This window comes from Prunus avium, chromosome 6 (genome assembly GCF_965620075.1).
Source record: "Prunus avium chromosome 6, drPruAviu1.hap1.1, whole genome shotgun sequence".
Lineage (NCBI taxonomy): Eukaryota > Viridiplantae > Streptophyta > Magnoliopsida > Rosales > Rosaceae > Prunus > Prunus avium.
In genome coordinates, this window is record NC_142289.1 from 32085054 (window position 1) to 32103565 (window position 18512).

General features: G+C 38.3%; 3 protein-coding genes and 1 pseudogene across 8 annotated transcripts; 3 read left to right on the forward strand and 1 right to left on the reverse strand.

The window, feature by feature from the left end:
* Nucleotides 1-155: 155 nt before the first annotated feature.
* Nucleotides 156-4658, forward strand: LOC110771286 (cytochrome B561, amino-terminal protein). The gene is made up of 7 exons (XM_021975564.2): nt 156-545; nt 1077-1132; nt 1229-2100; nt 2309-2504; nt 2612-2797; nt 3456-3832; nt 4040-4658. The coding sequence occupies exons 1-7, from the start codon at nt 367-369 to the stop codon at nt 4178-4180; spliced, it is 2007 nt and encodes a 668-aa protein (XP_021831256.1). The 5' UTR covers nt 156-366; the 3' UTR covers nt 4181-4658.
* Nucleotides 4659-4753: 95 nt separating this feature from the next.
* On the forward strand, nt 4754-6932 carry LOC110770675 (Pentatricopeptide repeat (PPR) superfamily protein). Its single transcript, XM_021974879.2, has one exon. The coding sequence runs from the start codon at nt 4942-4944 to the stop codon at nt 6427-6429; it is 1488 nt and encodes a 495-aa protein (XP_021830571.1). The 5' UTR covers nt 4754-4941; the 3' UTR covers nt 6430-6932.
* A 509-nt stretch (nt 6933-7441) lies between these two features.
* Nucleotides 7442-11404, reverse strand: LOC110771126 (DEAD-box ATP-dependent RNA helicase 27-like; annotated as a pseudogene). Its single transcript, XR_015836644.1, has 12 exons — nt 11061-11404; nt 10757-10943; nt 10308-10457; nt 9878-9961; nt 9589-9630; nt 9348-9416; nt 8878-9177; nt 8693-8731; nt 8428-8532; nt 8163-8231; nt 7947-8072; nt 7442-7792 (listed from the first exon to the last, which is right to left on the reverse strand). The product of XR_015836644.1 is annotated as a DEAD-box ATP-dependent RNA helicase 27-like (transcript).
* Nucleotides 11405-11789: 385 nt separating this feature from the next.
* LOC110771104 (RNA-binding (RRM/RBD/RNP motifs) family protein) lies at nt 11790-18151 on the forward strand. 5 transcript variants are annotated; one of them, XM_021975355.2, is made up of 12 exons: nt 11790-11959; nt 12050-12121; nt 12224-12448; nt 12964-13045; nt 13184-13357; nt 13948-14124; nt 14215-14385; nt 15029-15116; nt 15724-15782; nt 16358-16423; nt 17350-17461; nt 17685-18151. In XM_021975355.2, exons 1-11 carry the CDS (start codon nt 11790-11792, stop codon nt 17431-17433), a joined length of 1368 nt encoding a protein of 455 aa, XP_021831047.1. In that variant the 3' UTR covers nt 17434-17461; nt 17685-18151. The 5 variants fall into 5 exon arrangements, 2 of the variants coding, with proteins under 2 accessions (XP_021831047.1, XP_021831052.1); XM_021975360.2 differs by having other exon boundaries at nt 17738-18151; XR_002528839.2 differs by lacking the exon at nt 17685-18151 and having other exon boundaries at nt 16362-16423; nt 17350-17437.
* The last annotated feature ends 361 nt before the right edge of the window (nt 18152-18512 follow it).

Here is an 18512-nt window from a genome sequence, read left to right on the forward strand (position 1 = left end):
ATTGAACTTTGGCGCCCATACAACAAAGAAGTTAAATGCCAAGCAAGTTTGTTTCCTTTTTGTGTTTTTTTCAAAAGGACGTTCTAACTGTTACCCAAAAAAGAAAAGGAAAAAAATAAATCTTTTCTTTTATTTATTTATTTTTATAAACCCTTTTTCATTTTTCAAACCCCAGCAAAACCGGGAGAGGCCAGTGGCAGTGACTATATACCGCCCAAAACCCACGAAGCTCAACAATGCCAAAACCAATAGAGAGATTGAAACAGTCTCTCTTGTTAATTCCGCTCTGTGTGAACTAACATATTCGAAGTTTCCCTCAGCACCTGGACCCGGACCCAAGCAACGACAAGCAGCATTGCTCCAGCCATGGAATCAAGAGACAAAGCCTCGCCTCCACCAAAGCCCGCCAAGTTCTCAGTGTACCAGAACCCATCCTTGTCCGCCGCCCTCACCGCCAATAGCCTCCGGCCTTCGATGCATGCACTCCTCTGCATCTTCTTTCTCTCCTCCGCCTCCGCCGTCGCCTTCATTGCCATGTTTTCCAGGTACCCAATTGCTCAATTTGAAAAGCTAGGGTTTTAAAAGGGTTTAAGCGAAGATTTTATTTATTGGGTTCTTTTGTGTGTGTTTAATATGAGAATTTCGCTCTGTTTGATTGTTGAGAAAAGGAAGAAAGAAAGAATGGGGATAGAAGATTGAGTTGAATTTATCAGTGTTTGGTTTCTGGGAAACAAAAACCCTTTATTACTTGCTATGAAAGTGTATAAAAGGAAGAAGGAAAAACAAAAACATAAAAAGACTTCAAATTTATAGTTTGGAGCTTATTTTTCGTTTGGTTTTTTTTTGGGTCCTTTTAAGACCTGAATGAACAAGCTAAATTTGCATAGCATGTTTGAGCTATTTATTGACCAACAGGAAATTCAAGGATTTAATTATTCATATTAAGTTTTTGTTATTTATTAAAGAACGAATTTAAATTAGAAGAATGTGTTTTTAGATCTTTGGTTATGGAAATTGGATTTGGCTATATATTATTACATGTGGCTAACGCAATAAACTGCCTTGAATTGTTGAAGGGAAAATGGGCTTGTTGACAATTTGAAGCTCAAAAATCTTTCCCAAGAGGCAGCCTGTAAGTTGTTAAATTCAATCCAGAAAACTTTGATTGGCTTGAACTTGATGCTTTGATTGATATAGTTTGTTTTGAACATCCTGTTTTGTCCTTCAGATTTGTTTTCCAAAGCGATACAGACCTTTGTGGGCTTAGTATTTTTGGGAACTCTATTTGCACTATTTAGAGCCATCTCACTGAGAAATGCCGCACCCTCAAAAGGAAATAGTGACAAACCACGCCTTACAAATCGTCAACTAGGACTTTTGGGAATTAAGCCAAAGGTTGAGCAAGTAGTATCTGAGTCTTCAAAGAAACCTCCCAAGTCTAAACCCCACATGTCTTCCCCTTCAGATGTACTTGTTCCACTTCATCAGCCAATCACCAGTTCAAATCGTTTGTCTCGAATCAGCGCGAATAAGTCAAACATCAGTGGAGGAACTAAGATGGGATCTATCAGTAGCCCTTCTAAATCACCCAGTTCTACATCTTCTTTGTATCTTGTGTCGGGAGGTGTTTCTCCACTGTCTTCTGTTCAGAATTCACCTGGAGTAGATTCAGTGGTCTCCACCCCTTGGTCAAGCAAGCGAGCATCTACAAGAGAGATAATGTCAGAAGAAAAGTTTGAAAGGTTCTTGGCAGAGGTTGATGAAAAAATCACAGAATCAGCGGGGAAACTGGCAACTCCACCACCCACCATTAGAGGCTTTAGTGCAGCCAGTCCAAGTTCAGCTAACACATCTGGAACTACTAGGAGTACACCATTGAGGCCTGTGAGGATGTCTCCAGGTTCTCAGAAGTTCACAACTCCCCCAAAGAAAGGAGAGGGCGAGCTTCCTCCACCTATGTCCATGGAAGAATCTATTCATGCATTTGAACGTTTGGGCATCTATCCTCAAATTGAGCAGTGGCGTGACAGCCTCAGGCAATGGTTTTCTTCGGTTTTGCTTAATCCTCTACTTGACAAGATTGAAACCAGTCATATTCAGGTTTGTCTGCACCACATCCACCTCCTAAGTCATCTTCTTTGTCTTCATATGTTTAACATGAGCTATGGCTGCTTTGTGGTTGGTAAAAGAGTGTTATGTTTCAACTGCAGAGCAAAAATCTGATGGCATGATATGTGTAGTAGTGCAAGTTTCTGTATATAGTGCATTCCATCAATACTAAGCCAGTATAAAATTATTAAATTTATAGGTAATCCAAGCAGCTGCCAAACTTGGGATGTCAATTTCAATTAGTCAAGTTGGAAGTGATTTACCAACTGCTAGAACTGCTACAGTGTCTTCAAATGATAGGACTAAGGAATGGCAGCCAACATTAACTCTTGATGAAGATGGACTTATGCATCAATTACGAGCTACTCTCGTCCAGGCTATTGATGCTTCGGCCTGTAAGTGCTCTTCACTTTTGAACATATTTCATTTAAAACTCTTTTTGGATTGTTTTAGCAAAAGATATGTGCTGATGTTTTAATGCAATGCTTCTCATCATATGCAGCCAAGCTGCCTCAAGCCAATCTGCAACAAACCCCACAGCAGAATCCATTGGTCCCTATTATGCAGGAGTGTGTGGATGCAATCACTGAACACCAGAGGCTTCAGGCATTGATGAAGGGAGAGTTAGTTAAAGGTCTTCTACCGCAAAGCAGCATTCGAGCAGAATATACAGTACAAAGGATTCAAGGTGCTTAAAATCTTGATTTTTCACTATGTATCACCTTATGCAGGCGTCTCATGTAGGATATCTAGGGGAATAGTTTTCAGATTGTGGGTATGTAGTGAGTTCTGAATAATGGGAGTTTTTGAAATTAGGATTTGACTATTTAAGAAAGATTGATTAACCTGAATTAACTCATCCCAGTAGATTTCTTGGATCACTCCTAAGATAGAAGACCACACTTTCTAGGGTTTGAGACAGCTCAAGTGGCTGCAAACCAAAATCAATCTTCATTTGGTGTACGCATTACAAAGCTTATATAGGTATCTGCCATGACTTGACCTTAATACAGTAATCTAAACCCCTGAAATAAAACAAATCTAATGGTTATATTTAATAAAACATAATCAAAAGACAATTTTTATTAAATGGGCCCACAATAAAATACCAAATTTTTGTTAAATGAACTATACATACTCAAATTAAAATACTATGAACAGTAGCTTGCAGTAAAAATAAAAAGTCCCATGTCAGGCCGATCAGAACTATCCACCAAATTTCAAGGGCTTATTTTTACCAGTCTATTCATGAGAGTAATTAGGTTATGTTAATGGGAAATATATATTATATGTATATCCTTTGCCTCTGTAATCTAAACTTGGTTTCTCCCTGGGGAGTTTAACAGAGCTTGCTGAAGGAACCTGTTTGAAGAATTATGAATATCTTGGAAGTGGAGAAGTATATGATAAAAAGCACAATAAGTGGACGCTTGAGCTGCCAACTGATTCTCACTTGCTCTTGTATTTGTTCTGTGCTTTCCTGGAGCATCCAAAGTGGATGTTGCATGTGGATCCTGCATCCTATGCTGAAGCTCGTTCTAGCAAAAATCCCCTATTCTTGGGAGTCCTACCTCCAAAAGAAAGGTTTCCTGAGAAGTACATAGCTGTCGTATCTGGTGTCCCTTCTGCTCTCCACCCTGGAGCGTCTGTACTTGTTGTTGGAAGGCAAAGCCCCCCAGTTTTTGCCTTGTATTGGGATAAGAAATTGCAGTTTTCTCTTCAGGTAAGTACTTACCACTTGCCACACTTATGCCAAATTAATTTTCTCTAGATTGCTGGTTGTCCAATCTTTATTGTGCCTGCAGTATTGTTTTTCACTCGCGTCTGTACATCTTAAAATATTGATTGTGGCAACAATTACAAAATCCCTGGAAATGGGATATGCTGTTGTATTGGTTAAATTGACAAAGAAGTTTCATCTTTAATTCAGGGAATGACGGCACTGTGGGATTCGATTTTGCTTCTGTGCCACAGGCTTAAGGTTGAATATGGGGGGATTGTTCGGGGAATGCATCTTAGTTCTTCAGCCCTGAGCATCCTCCCTGTTCTGGAATCAGAAGCTGAGGACTGACTGAACCAAAATATCCCCTTGCGATTGCCTTCTTATTGCATACATCATCAACAGGTCCCCTGAACCAGCATATCAACAGTTCATCAAGGAATTTGTTTCATTGCTGAACTTGCCAGATGGGGTAGGATCTTTTCTTCCTGATATGAGGACTGTTCAAAGGAAAGGTTCCATTTGACGGGTTAGGATTATTCTGGAGATGATTGACTTGGACTATCCTGAAGATTATTCTGCCTTTCTGCAGATCCAGTATCTCCCTAGTCTTAAGTTAAGGGTCCATTTGGATGGGATAATGTAGAAGAACGATTTGGATTTTGACAATATGAATAGGTTAGTTTTAAAAAAAGACACTGGAAACACTAATTTGTAACTTGAATTACTAGTACAACCTAATATTTTCGAGTTCGGACTAAACAAGTCATTTGTAATGCCATTTCTTCTTTTTCTTCGTATAAAATTGAATTGTTATTACCATTATATAGTTAAATTGCGTAATTGGACTATTACTGTCAATCCATATATTAACATGCAATTTCCTTCAACGGATATGCCAATAACAATTAGACGAAAAGAAAATAAAAAAAAGATATGCCGATAACAATCTTTCTTATAAAGAATGTCTTTAACAAGTTGCCCGCCTAGCTCAGTTGGTAGAGCGCGAGGCTCTTGACCTTGGTATTCAGAGTCCAAATCTAAAACCTCGACTCTAACTCGACAGTTTTTCCTTCATTTGAACATGGTGAGCAAGCCAAATACAACAGTCCATGGCGAGGCTGAGTTTCAAGGGACATCCCCTTCTCTACTTTGTAACTCAAATTCCAACTCAAGCCCTCTGCTTTTCTTCATCTTCTTCGTTGTCTTCAGCACCCACCCAGATCAAGCATCCAAGGCACTTGGCCTCTATCTTGCTCAAAAACCCAACAAGTCGCTCAGCCACCCAACAAATCCACGCTCACATTCTCACTTCTGGCTTTCTCCTCCATCACTCCATTTCCACTGCCCATCTTCTCCTCTTCAACACTTTGCTTCGTTGTTATTCCTTTGGCCCCTTCCCTCGTGAAGCTTTCACTTTCTATAAACACCAACATTTCTCCCTTTCCTTCGACTCCTTCACCTACTCCTTCCTTCTCCACGCCTCCATTGCCTTAAACTCCACCAACCCAGGTGCCCAAATCCATGCCCTCACTCACAAACTCGGTTTCCATTTCCATGTCTATGTTCAAACTGCCTTGCTTAATATGTATGCTGCATGTGGCTCTTTGCTCCTTGCTCTCCACGTGTTCTACGAAATGCCTGATAGGAATTATGTCACTTGGAATGTCATGATAACTGGTTTGGCGAAATGGGGTGAGCTTCAATTGGCTCGGTCTCTCTTTGATCAGATGCCAGCCCCTACTGTTGTGTCCTGTACTGCCATTATTGACGCGTACTCACGTAAAAATCAGCCCCGTGATGCTGTTGCTTTGTTTCGAAGAATGGTTGTTGAAGATCACGTTGAACCTACTGAGGTTACACTTTTGGCCATATTTCCAGCTGTTTCGGTTCTTGGAGCTCTTAAAATTTGTCAATCACTTCATGCTTACGGTGAGAAGAGAGGATTTAATGCATCTGACATACGTGTCACCAATTCCCTATTGGATTCTTATGCAAAATGTGGCTGCATAGATAGTGCATCGAGATTGTTTGAGGAGATACCTGTTGAGAGGAAGAATTTGGTGTCATGGACATCCATAATCTCTGGGTTTGCAATGCATGGAATGGGGAAAGAAGCAGTCGAGTATTTTAATAGTATGGAGAAAGTTGGTCTCAACCCGAATCGAGTGACATTCTTGAGTATTTTCAATGCTTGTAGTCATGGAGGATTAATTGATGAGGGGCTGAACTTCTTTGGGAATATGGTCGACGAGTATGAAATTGCACTGGATATCAAGCACTATGGATGCTTAATAGATATGCTAGGGAGGGCAGGGAGATTAGAAGAGGCAGAAAATATGGCTTTGGAGATTCCTTCCAATATCGTTAATGTTGTGATTTGGAGGACGCTGTTGGGTGCTTGTAGCTTTCATGGTAATGTGGAGATGGGTGAGAGGGTGACAAAGAAGATACTGGAGATGGAGAGAGGATATGGCGGTGACTACGTGCTTATGTCCAACATCTTTGCTGGGGTTGGAAGGTTTAGCGATGCCGAGAGAATGAGAAGCTTGCTGGATGAGAGGAATGCCTTCAAACTTCCAGGGCATAGTTTGGTCTAACTGGTGGTGAAGATGGGCAACTATGATGGTTGCCTGAGATTATGAATGCCTGATGATTTCTAGATAATCTTAAGTTTGAGAAAACAAGGCCAAGATCCTGTGAACAAGCCTCTGAGGTCAGCAGTAGCTATGTAATTAATGCTCATAGAACACATGGTGGTTAAAATTCAGTTTCTTCTTGAGCTCTGGCTGGTCCAGTAGGGAGTGAAAGACATTCCCATGGTGTTAGATGATATGATCTAGCATTTGAGATTGCAGAATTATGGGTTTGCAGTTGAAATGGACATTCAGAATACTCTTGACTGCAAGAATGCGGAAGATAGCTGGTGTCTGAGAGAGTGAATGAGTTAGTGTCTTTATACTGCACATGGAAAAATGTACAAGGAAAGATGACATTCATTTTTTCTTTCATCGATATTCTTCAGTGGAAATTAGAGCAAAATGAAACTTATATCCCAAGGCACTCATTGGTACATTCTCCTTTGAGTCTCTTGGTTATTCTAGTCTTTGATGCCTTGTTATCAGCCTGATCCTAACATTTCTGATGTCCTCAAATGGAGGCCTTCTTCTGCTGGTTCCAATTACCACTGCTTCCACTCGGAATAAAAAGTGCGTTGAATAAAAGCATGTTAATGGCTTCTGCAAGTGGATGCAGTTGAAGGGCCAATTTCCAAGTAGACCCTTCTCGCCTCATTTCAAGCTCAATCGCACAATCATCTTTTCTTCTTCTTCTTCACTCTTTCTCACATCAATTCAGAAACTTAAGAACTCGTTATAAGAAGCAACTACCGTTAGGAAATGTTAATAAAAAATGTAAAAGACCCCCTTTTCCCCAATTCTTGATCAGCCAAGGTACTGCTCTCTTAGGCTTAGGCTGTTTTCGGACTTTAGATGTAAACAATCTGTAACCAGAGTAGTAATAGGCACTAAGAAGAAGAAAAAAGTTTGAGAAAGGGTGTTAATGACAGCAGGTATGGAAAACATCAATGAAGAGAGAGAAAACATAAGGAGATTGTTAATTAAAATGTTATTTAATTATTTAATTATTTAATAAATGAGAATTAATCTCAACCATTCAATACATTCTAATCTAATGGTTAAAAAATTGTTTTAAAAATTGTGTAAAAAATGTAGTGCTACGGATCCGCCCCCTATATATATACACTGCACGCAGGCTCCTCTAATGCTTCACAAATTGTCGAATTTCATCTCTACCTTTTTGCATTCCATAAGGATTGCTCTCGCTGAATACATTTCGACTTCCTCCTACTTTGTGCATCTTCTTCTGGAACTTTGATGCACTGCTGTTTAAGTTCAAATTCACCTTGGGAAGACTTGAAAAGCAAAATGAAGCTGTGACCGCCTGTAGGTCCAAGTCCAACAGCACTTTGCAATTAATTGGCAGAATAAATGCTGATACATAACCATGCTACATTTCATATTTTGACATCCCAACAACAACAGCAGAGATTAAAAGAAATAATTTCCTTTACAATATCAAGAAAAAGTTTGGGTACCTGCAGATCGAGACAGTGAATGTTAAAGATATCCTTCATAGAGTTTGAATTATATGCTAATGGATAAGATTTATATGCTTCTTTTGCCGCTTGGCGCAGAAAGTAGTTGCCCTCAACCATCTTCTCCTGCATCAGTCACGGCAATACATAAGGTTCCTCGGAACCAGTTATTGTGTAGTAATAGGTAACAATTGAAGCCTGAAAACAGGAAATTACCAGTTGAGACTGCACATTTTTCAGCTTATTCTTATTAATTTGTTGCTCTTCACCGGGGACCTTTTCAGCCTGAAAACAGAATAAAATAAAGAATTGAAATGGAGAACAAGCACCGCATGTAGCAACCTAAAAAAAAGTGATTGGCACTTGCTCTAAATACAGACACCCTTCCGGAAAGCATGGCACTTTTGTTGTGTGTGTGTGGGGGTGCGGGTGCTGGGGTTTCGTTGCTCCTGTTTATTTTTTCTTCTTGACTAAATCATACCTTCAAATAGCGAATAAATTGCATCTCTTCGGGTATGAGGAAAAGAAATGCCTTTCCTTTTCCACCTTGCCCTCGAGCTGTTCGACCAACCCTGTGGATATATTCCTGCACGCAGATATCCCATTGTTGTGAAAGCGTTTAAGAATAGGAAAAAGAAACAGAACTCGGGAATGGATATATTCTTCATGCTACAAAATGGATATAGAAGAACTACTTGATACAAAAATTAGTTGAAATGTGTCAGTAAAGAGGGGAAATTAGACACCTTGGGATCATCTGGAGGATCAAACCGCTCAATCACGTCCTACAAGCTAAGAAAAAACAAGCATTAGATTTACCACGAGCATTCGCTTATTGTGATACTGCTATAATGTGACAAAGAAGTGTATTGGCATAACATGATGTTCAAAAAAAGGTTAGGGAAATTGCAAAATGAAAGAGGGAGCATACCACAGCAGGAATATCCAGGCCACGAGCAGCAACATCAGTACAGAGTAAGATTCCTTTCTCTGTTTTGCAGAAGTCAAAAAAAGTTTTTGTCCTCCTCTGCTGCTTTTGCTTTCCATGGATATCAAAGCAATCCACATTAACTTATCTAAGAAGGTCAGAGTGGAATTTGACTGAGTTACAAGAAGAGAAGAAGACCATCACTTTCTTAGACTGAGTCGCCAGCAGAAAAGAATATAGGAGAATAAATCTCTCCTCACTCGGCACAATAAAATAGCCTTGTTTCAGCCCTTCATTGGTGACCTGTATATATTGCACACAATGTCAGATTTTAGAGATTAGGGTTAAATCAAAACGAGAAGAAAAAACATATATTTATATAAGAATATGAAGTCGATTTAATTTCAAAATAGACATGATGAACACAAAATAAATGTAAAAGGAGGAATACATAAAACCAGATGGATTCCTACCTTAGTTCTCCCACCATCGACATCAATCAAGTGATGTTCTTTCAACAACAATCTAGCAAGATCTTGAACCTACAGGTTTAATGGGAAAAGTATTTTCAGAGCAAGGGAATCATGGGAACACACACAGACGCGTAGACTCAAGGCATTAAAAGTAAGTGAACTATTGAACTGTGCATAGCATATCAATTTATGCTAAAGAGATTTAAAAACAATGTAGAAAGCAAGAGACTGAGGCACAAACCTTCGTAGTTTGGGTTGCTGAAAATAAAGATGTTTGCCTTTTCTGCACATCCATCAGCAATTCAATCAGCCACAGGACATAACCGCATAAAATCCATATGAAATTGCAACTAAAACCTTAAAATTAATGCATCTAGGCCGAATGCCAAATATAATCACACAGTTAACAAAACTGCAAGCTGCTCCTATTAAAAGAAAATCACAAAGATATGTTGTGAGCTGGATGCTTCTACTGTCTGCAGCCTAGAGTCTTTGTAACACAACATAGATTATTAACTCAAATACTGTACCTTGGGTAGAAGCTTAATAATCTGTTTCATTTCTTCCTCAAAGTTTGCTTCCAAAATCCTATCAGCTTCATCAATTATGAGGCACTGCAAGTCCAAGAGAACAATCAAACTAAGGATCGTCAAATGATGTGATTGTTGTGATACAAGCTTTCATCTCAATCAAACATATGTAGCTCAACCACACAAACAAGATAAATTTCGTCTCTAACACAACAATCAAAATTGCAAAAGGACTCCAAACTACACTCCAGTATCTCAGCCAAAGGATTAATAACCACAAAGAATATTCAAAAGTCAGGGAAACATTACGGAGAATTTTCTTTCAATAAGAAAGCCATCTGAAGCAATATGCAACATTTCAGAAAATAACCAGTTGCAAATACTTTTGAAAAAACTACAACAAAATTGCCGAAGAATAGATGAGAATGACCTTCAAGTTCTTATATATGAATCCCTTGGTATTCTGGAGATGGTCAAGAAGTCGACCAGGGGTTGCAACCAATAGATTTACTCCTTTTACAAGACGTTCTGCTTCACCTCTCCTAGCTGCACCACTGATAACCAAGTCAACGGCATAGGTCTGAATTATTTGAAAGGAAAAGTAGTCAGGGTAGAAAGAAGGGAATCAACTGTAAATCTCAGAATAAAACAGCATAACAAGTAATAAAGCACAATTTCTTTCATCTTAAAAGGCATAAATTTTTACACACACATTTCCATTTTCGGCTTCATTATCTTTAGGCAAAAATTAAATCTTAACCTAGATACGTCAAATTTCTTGAGGCATCAAAAATATGTGTTCTTGAATTGGAGCGAGCTCAATATAAGAAGAATGTAACATTTCAAAACAAATAACGAGAATATGCCAGGGTTTCTCACCTGAATTGCAAGTTCCCGTGTTGGGCAAATGACAACAACAGCCGTTCCATTACGAGGAGTAAACTTTGTGTGATATATCAACTCCAAAGCTGGTATAAGAAAAGCTAGAGTCTTCCCGGATCCTGTCCTAGCAGCTCCGAGGACATCTTTTCCGATCAATAGTGATGGGATTGCTCTGGCTTGAATCAGCAGGTGTAAATCTTTTCCGAACAATACTATAAAAGGCCAAGGCCTTGATTATTAGAAACTTATAAACCCTGTAAATTAGGAGCTAATAAAATCAAGTTCAGCCAGAAAATGTACCTCAGTCATATACTGAAAGTTGAGTTCCTGAATGGCCTTTAAAGTGTTGGCAGACAAATTCACTGAACCAAAGGAGTCTGTGCTCATAATTCCAGACCCTCCACCACTTTTGACCTTCTTCTTCCTCTTATTCTCCTCCTCCACCCCCTCTCCCTTCATTTTCTTCGTCTTCTTCTCCTTCTTATTGTCATCATCACCTTCTCCTTTCTCCTCTTCTTCGTTTTGTTGGGCCTGATAAGGGTTTCGAGGCTCTGATTCTTCCGATGGTTTCTCCCCTCTCTTTCTCTTGTGCGTCGTCTTCTTAGTCTCGTCGTCCGGAGATGCGTAACGGATTGGGTCTGTCATGGCGACTAGTTCTCAGACGCTGAGGAATAAGATGAGCTCTCTCGCAGAAACTCTGAGAATGCAGCTGTGAATTGAGGGTTTAAGTTTTTTTATTTGGTCAATATGAAGGTTTAAGGTTTGACCGGTAATCCCTAAGCTAAGCCAACCGTGGTGGTGAATAGTCTGTTTGGGTTTGGGCCCACCCGAATTCCACTTAAAGGATCTATTTATCTCCGCCCAATTAGCAAAGGGCCGTTCCGTATCAGAAATACTTTTTCCCAGAATTCTCACCCTTCCGGTCCGCCGAAAGAAAGAGTTATACAGTGAGTCTAGAGACTCGAGACTCTCAAACAGGTACTGGGCGAACCAAGAAATTTTAGCTGCTACAGTCGGTATAGTGGCTGAGATGCAGCAGCAACAACGACAGTTGGGTTTTGAAGAATCATCAAATATTGGTAGCAATAGGGGGAGTCTATTGATTCGTCACCTTCCAGAAGCCATTCCTGAGGAGACCCTGTTTCGGCTATTGTCCCACTATGGTGCTTCTTCTGTGCGCTCTTGCTCTGCTACTGGCCGGTCAGTGCTCTCTTCTCTTCCTTTTCAATTGGTTGCCTCTCTCTGTTTCCTTTTGCCCTCCTCACTTTTGATCTGTGTATATGACTGTAGGTTGAGGAACTGCGCATTTGTGGATTTCCAAAATGAAGGCTTGGCTTACCAAGCACAGCGTCAGTTGAACGGGTAATGCCATATCTCTTTTACTTTCTTGATTCAAGCAAAAATGTCATATTCTAATGTTCTATTAATAAATGAGTTGGTGGCTGTGTTTTCTTTGTTGGGTAGGCTGAGGTTTCTTGGTAAGGTCTTAAAAGTGGAGAGGGCGACCGCTAATAATGATAAGCCATCGCAGGCTGCTAACAAGGATTCTCTTTCTCTAACCGCCACTTCCAAATCATCTTTGGTCCACAATCCTACCATCAATAGAGATATTCAAGAAACTGAAGTCTCAAGATCAGAGCCCATTGCCCCTAGGCTTGGTGTAGACTATCCCTTTCCTCCTCACCTTGAGTATGTTATACCTTTTCAATTTCTTTAAATTCGTGAGACATGTTTTATGAGTATTACATACACATGTTTTGTCTATTCTTCATGTGATTGTCTGATGTATATTTTCTTTTCTTTTCTTTCTTTTTCTTCTAGAGATTATAAACTATCATCAATACTTGTTACTATATTTTCAAGTATGTTCTGAATTCATATTACAAGAGTTCCCTTGATGATCCTATTGTCTTGGGCCCTTATTGGCCGGAAACGAGTCTCTCTATTTCAACCAAACTATAGCTATCTTAATACAACGCTTAGAAGATATGGTTTGATGAAATGAATGAGGCTACAGTGGCTTAAAGTTTCAGCTTCTTGTTACATAAGACAATAACCCAGTTACTTTTGGCCTCCCTTGACGTATTATCTCATATTGTGGTATGAATGGCATGCTATATCTCTGTTATGAATGTCTAATAGGTTGACATTGCTCTGTTATAAATGTCCAATCTGCTTTTACATAAGTAAATCTTTCATTACAGGTATGCTTACCCGCCACCGGATGGAAATATACTGACCAACATTGTAAATGCTCTTATTGCTGTTCCTCGATTTTATACACAGGTTCTCTCTAATCTCATGCTAAGCTAATGTTACTATATACTTCGGCTCCCTTAATTTGAATTTGTACTTCGTTTTGTCTAGTCAACTAAGCATATTTTTGCGGCCATATCAATTAAGACTTAGAATAATCAACTGTAGGTTTTGCACTTGATGAACAAAATGAATATACCAGCTCCATTTCGTATGGCTCTTCCCTCTCCACCACTACCACCTTCAGTACCCGTGCCACCACCACCTCCCCCTCCTCTAGCTGCAAAGCCTCCCTCGGCAGATTTATCAAGTGAAGAGTCAGAAATGGAGTCTTCAGACGAGGTAACTTCTTGCCTTTAGATTGCTAAACACTCATTAGATAACATTTGTATGTGAGAGAGAGGATAGAGACGAGGGAAAGATATGAAAGAGAAGAGGGGTAGTATGGTTTTATTTAATTATTTATTTAAAAAAACTGAGAACAATTTTAAAAAAACAAACAAACAAAAACCATTTTATTTGGAAACCATTGTTTCTATTCTTTCATTCATCTCCCTCTTTAAAGAACAAAAGAAAATACTGAAAATTTTACCAGACAAGCACCAATGCATCTGGACCACATTGATCATTTCTTTGTGCGTGTACTCTACAAATACCATGTGCAAAGAATACTTTATCCTCCCTAATTCGGGAGATTTAGAACCAGAGGCATGCCAGCTTTTGCTTGCCAGTCCTCAAAAAAGTTCAGTTGCAAATTTTTTCTTTTAAAATAAGTTTTCAAGAAGGATAATTTTAATTCATCTGCATATCTCTTGGGGAAATTATTTCGTGTTTCTCCAATTTGATGTGCGACAAGCAATTAGTTACACTGACTGTTTAATTATTCTAGTTGCTTTATACATTCTTTGAGACTTTGAATTGAATGTTATTAGGAGGTTGATGGAAAACCCTCGAGCGGAACTTCAAGAGGACGGAAGCGTGTCAAACGAGAAGCTATTGTTGGTCCTGCAGTTGATAAAGATGTAGCTCACGAAGATGTTGGATTGAAACCGGCTATTCTGGTCCCTAAAGAGAGGCCAATGATAAAAAAGAAGAACCCTATCGTACAGGTGATTTACTTTTCAAGATGAATGATCGTATTTGTAGTATGATCTCTTATGTTCAAGCAATTTTTGATATATTTTCTTGCTTTGTTGCAGATAAAAATTGCCCCCAAAGTTGTTAACAATGAACATAAAGATGATAGCATTACCAAAGACTCAGAGCATCCAAAAAATGAGAGTTCGGATATTAACTCTTTTGCAACTCCAGAAGAACTAGAAAGAGGAAAGTTGCCTCCAGAAGAAATATTATCGCTGCCGATGTTTAAGGTATCAATATCGAAAATTTTGCTTTATTTTGGTAAAATGAGCATGCGGCACAATCAAATTTACTAATTTCTCTGTGGAAGGATCAGACATGTATTAACCCAAATTCATCGTGTAGTTATCATGATAATATGACAGTCTTAAGATATAATTCAATAAAATTTTAAGTTATTTTTCTTAGTTGTTTTCATAGTATGTTTCCTCGTTTTAGTCACTAGTTTTAATTTTTAAATTTTGTTTTTGTTTTCTGGTATTAAAAACAATAAAAAACATGACTTTATTGTAAAGTTTGTTGCCATTGATTAGCATGAAACCAGAGTTAACTTTTAAAAGTCCATGGCAACAGAAAAGAGGATTTTTGTGTCTGCGGTTAACTTTTTGCAAGCAAACTTGTTTACTATTCTAATTTTGCTTAGTCTGTATTTTGTACCGGGTTGTTTGTGGAATTCAATTGCTTTGTGCCTATTACATATTCTACAAGGTTGGTAGGTGGGGGCTGGCATTCAGAGTCTGAGGAGGTGCCTAGTAGCCAGCAAAAATATATATGAATTTTGAGGAACACTTTTCTTAATAAATATAGCTGACAAAATTAAGATTTAGCTGACTTCCGAAAAAATAGTTTGAAAATCTCATTTGGAGTCTTCAGAACTATGCAGCTGGGAATCCTGCCTCTGTGTTGTATATAAAGAACCTGGCAAAGGACATCGTTGCTGATGACTTCTACTACATATTTGGTGAGCTCACAATCCTGATGAATTTTATATCATTCATTTAATCTTCTTTTACAGCAGGTTTGGAGTCTTAGGGCCTGTTTGGTATTCAACTTGAATCCAACTTTTTAAACTCAAAAACGGAATTTGAGTCCAAAACAAAGAAAACCTGTTTGGTAGCCCTACTTTTAAAAACTCAAACTCAAAAACAACTAAAAAACACCCCAATTATTAAAAACAAAAAATATCTGTTTTTTCAGTTTTTTTTCTAACAACCCGCAAGTTCTCAAATTTTTAAGATTTGAAAACAGTTTTCAAGTTGCATACCAAACAAGTTTTTGAATCTTAAAAATAGATTTAAGAACTCCTTGTTTTTAAGAAAAATCAAAGTTTTTAAGTTCCCTATTTGAATACAATACCAAACGCCCCCTTAGTTTCTTCTACATGTTTTTTGTTTTGAGATTTCTAAGAGTAGACTGTTGAGCAAGCGATTTCTTTACACTTCATTTCTCTTCATATCTCTCTTGTTTTTGGTGTCCAGTCAGGAGATATGGCTCCAATTCTCCTTGTCCAAGAACTGTCAAACTGGTGAACCTTTCTACCTACAGTAATGTTTATATTGTGCTTGTAGGGTCATTATTTGGAAGCGTTGATGCAGCCAAATCTGGTCTCAGTCTAAAGCTTATGCAGGTAAGGTCTCTTGATCAACCTCTATGCTTCCAAGTGAAGCTGTGCATATTTGATTCAGTTTGATGTCTTAAGTTGTTTTTTAGATGCACCACTTTTGAGATAGTCTTTTAAAGTACAATAGCAAACAACATTTTGTTGTCTTTTGTAATTAAGTATGTTGGCGGAGCCTTGCTACTCTTAGTAAAAGGATGCGCAACACAACTGTCAAATGAAGTAACAGAAAATTGTGAGAACCTCTCTTTGTCCATCGACTTCTGACGGACCAGACAAAAAGAGGTGGAAAAAGAGAAGATTATGAGATGTTATGAGCCCAATTTGAGAGGAATATGGGGGACTATAAGGTTGAATGAGACTTTTACCTTGCCTTATGAAGAAAGGATCTCAGAGTCCATTTATAAATTTGAATGCCTTGATGAAGACTACTTGTTGTGAAGATTTCATTCTTTATATATATATTGTCTCTGGCATGATATATATAGTACTGAAAGCCAATTGCAATTTTTTACTGATCTTTGCATCCACATCAAGTGACAGTTTCCTACTTGCATAAGCTGATAGTAATATTTTCATGTCAGGAAGGAAGAATGAGGGGCCAAGCTTTCGTGACATTTCCATCAGTTGAACTAGCCCATTATGCTTTGGTACGTATCTTGCCAATTTCATATAATAATTGTTCTATAATTTAGTACCATGGTGGTCTTGGAGGCTTGCCTGCTAGTTTTATGGTCGTATGGGGCAGGGGGAAGTGTGCTTCAACCTTATGGGGCTGCTTGGTGCAGTCTGTATTTTGGAACATATTGCTGGAGCGTAACGGGAGGATTTTTTATGAGTATGAGGGAGTGGGTGTTGGTGAATTATGGGATAGAGTTAAATTTTGGGCAGCTTTATGGGCTTCTGTCACTTCAGATTTCAAAGACTGTTCTTACTCCACTATATTGAGGGATATGGCTGCTGCTGTGATGTGAAGTGTTTGTTTGCGTCTGTTTACTTTTTAGCTTTTTGCTGGATCTTGTTCGATTCTTTCTGGCTCGCTTCCTTTGGTCCTTTTGGTGTTGTGGACTCTATGTAGTTTGGCTGGTGCCTTTGTTTTAGTGTGTCTGTTTCTGGTTCTGGTTTCGTCTGTTATTATGTTGTTGCTCGTTTGTCTTGTGGATGCCTTATCCACTTGTTGTTCCTTTTCGGTTCTTTCAATAAATTTTGTTTCTATTCAAACATAAATATATATATATATATATATATATATATATATATATATATATATACAGTTATTCTCTTATCCGGATGTCCGCACGTTATTATCGTGCGGATCCTATTGTAAACAGGCAGGAAAACAGAGAGGGGTAGTACAAAATACACTGCGTCCGCACGATAATAACGTCCGGATGTCCGCATAAGAGAATTTCTGTATATATATATATATATATATAGGTTTTTCCGATTACATATTGGATTATACAGTTTTGCTTATCATTCAAGAAGATCTCTCTAGTTCTTGTGTTATCTTGCTTTTGAGTTGGAGGAGGTATAAAAGTTCTCACTTGTTGTGCATTATAAATCTTGGTTGCAGAATCTAGTGAATGGGTATGTATTCAAAGGCAAACCAATGATCATCCAGTTTGGCCGGAATCCTGCAGCGGGCAAAGCAAATTAAGGTCGACTATCAGCGGAAAGTTCTAGAGGTTAGATTTTATTTCTTTCTCTTGCCATGTATTTATAAGCAAGCTGCTAATACTCTCACTTTTTTGTTTTTTAGTATTACCATTTTTGCATGGTGTTGTGCCATCGGCTTGAATTTCTAATGACATATTGCTCCTCAGTCAACCATTTATCAGTTTTCTAACATCAATAGACGTTCTGTGGTGCAATCCAATCATGTTGTTTTCTTTTTTAATAAATGGCTAGGGATGGGGTTTTCTCCAGAACTCATAAAGCTTGAATGCCACACTTTTATATAGTGCTACCACACATGGAGCAAAAAGTGGACTGAGAGCTGGTGCTAAAAAGGTTGAAGATACATACCCAGATGATCTCAACAAGGCAATTCCTGCATCAATTCAAAAGTTTTAAAAGTACTGCATCAGAAAGCATAGTGTTTTACATTGATCCATGCTGTCGCCAAGACCTGGCCAATTAATTGACTGTACGATTCGACTTGTGGAGTCGCTGATGCAGGGTACCAATTGTGGCATTCCTCTTCCCATTGTCCATATTGTCTTTTTTTCCTTTTTATATGGAAATGAAATTTTTTTGGGGGTTATATTTTTCAGTTGTAGGCTTAAAAGATACAAATATGAGAAGCTTGTAAAGGCGGAAATAAACAAGTAAATTGACTTTTAATTTCATGATTTAAAGGGTGAATTCGGATGAAAGGATTTAGATTTGAGTTTCATATGTAAATTGCTTAATTGAACCGATGCTTTTCTCTTGTAAAGTAACAAAAAAAGCTTTTTTAAAAAACAAGTAATCATTTTTAGGATTTTGGGGACTAATTTGGAAATCTTAACAAACCAGAGAGACCAAAAAGTGTATTTTAGCCCAAAATGAATGAGACCACCAATTCAAGGTCCAAGGAGAAAAGCCCATTTAGCTAAGAGATGAAATATGTTAACCTCAGGAAAAATGTCCGAATTGAATATGAATTATTGAGTTATTGTTTGCAAGATACCAAATTTTAAAATAAATTTTTTAAGCTCTAAGGGATTTTAGATAACGAGAAATTTTTGTATGCAC

Excerpts from the sequence above, each read along its gene's own strand:
- LOC110771286 (XM_021975564.2), top strand. The coding sequence starts at position 367 with ATGGAATCAAGAGACAAAGCCTCGCCTCCACCAAAGCCCGCCAAGTTC. Across the intron at positions 546-1,076 it reads TTCATTGCCATGTTTTCCAG|GGAAAATGGGCTTGTTGACA; the intron begins GTACCCAATTGC and ends GAATTGTTGAAG. Across the intron at positions 1,133-1,228 it reads TCTTTCCCAAGAGGCAGCCT|ATTTGTTTTCCAAAGCGATA; the intron begins GTAAGTTGTTAA and ends TTTGTCCTTCAG.
- LOC110771104 (XM_021975355.2), top strand. The coding sequence starts at position 11,790 with ATGCAGCAGCAACAACGACAGTTGGGTTTTGAAGAATCATCAAATATT. Across the intron at positions 15,783-16,357 it reads TCAGTCTAAAGCTTATGCAG|GAAGGAAGAATGAGGGGCCA; the intron begins GTAAGGTCTCTT and ends TTTTCATGTCAG. Across the intron at positions 16,424-17,349 it reads AACTAGCCCATTATGCTTTG|AATCTAGTGAATGGGTATGT; the intron begins GTACGTATCTTG and ends TCTTGGTTGCAG.
- LOC110770675 (XM_021974879.2), top strand. The coding sequence starts at position 4,942 with ATGGCGAGGCTGAGTTTCAAGGGACATCCCCTTCTCTACTTTGTAACT.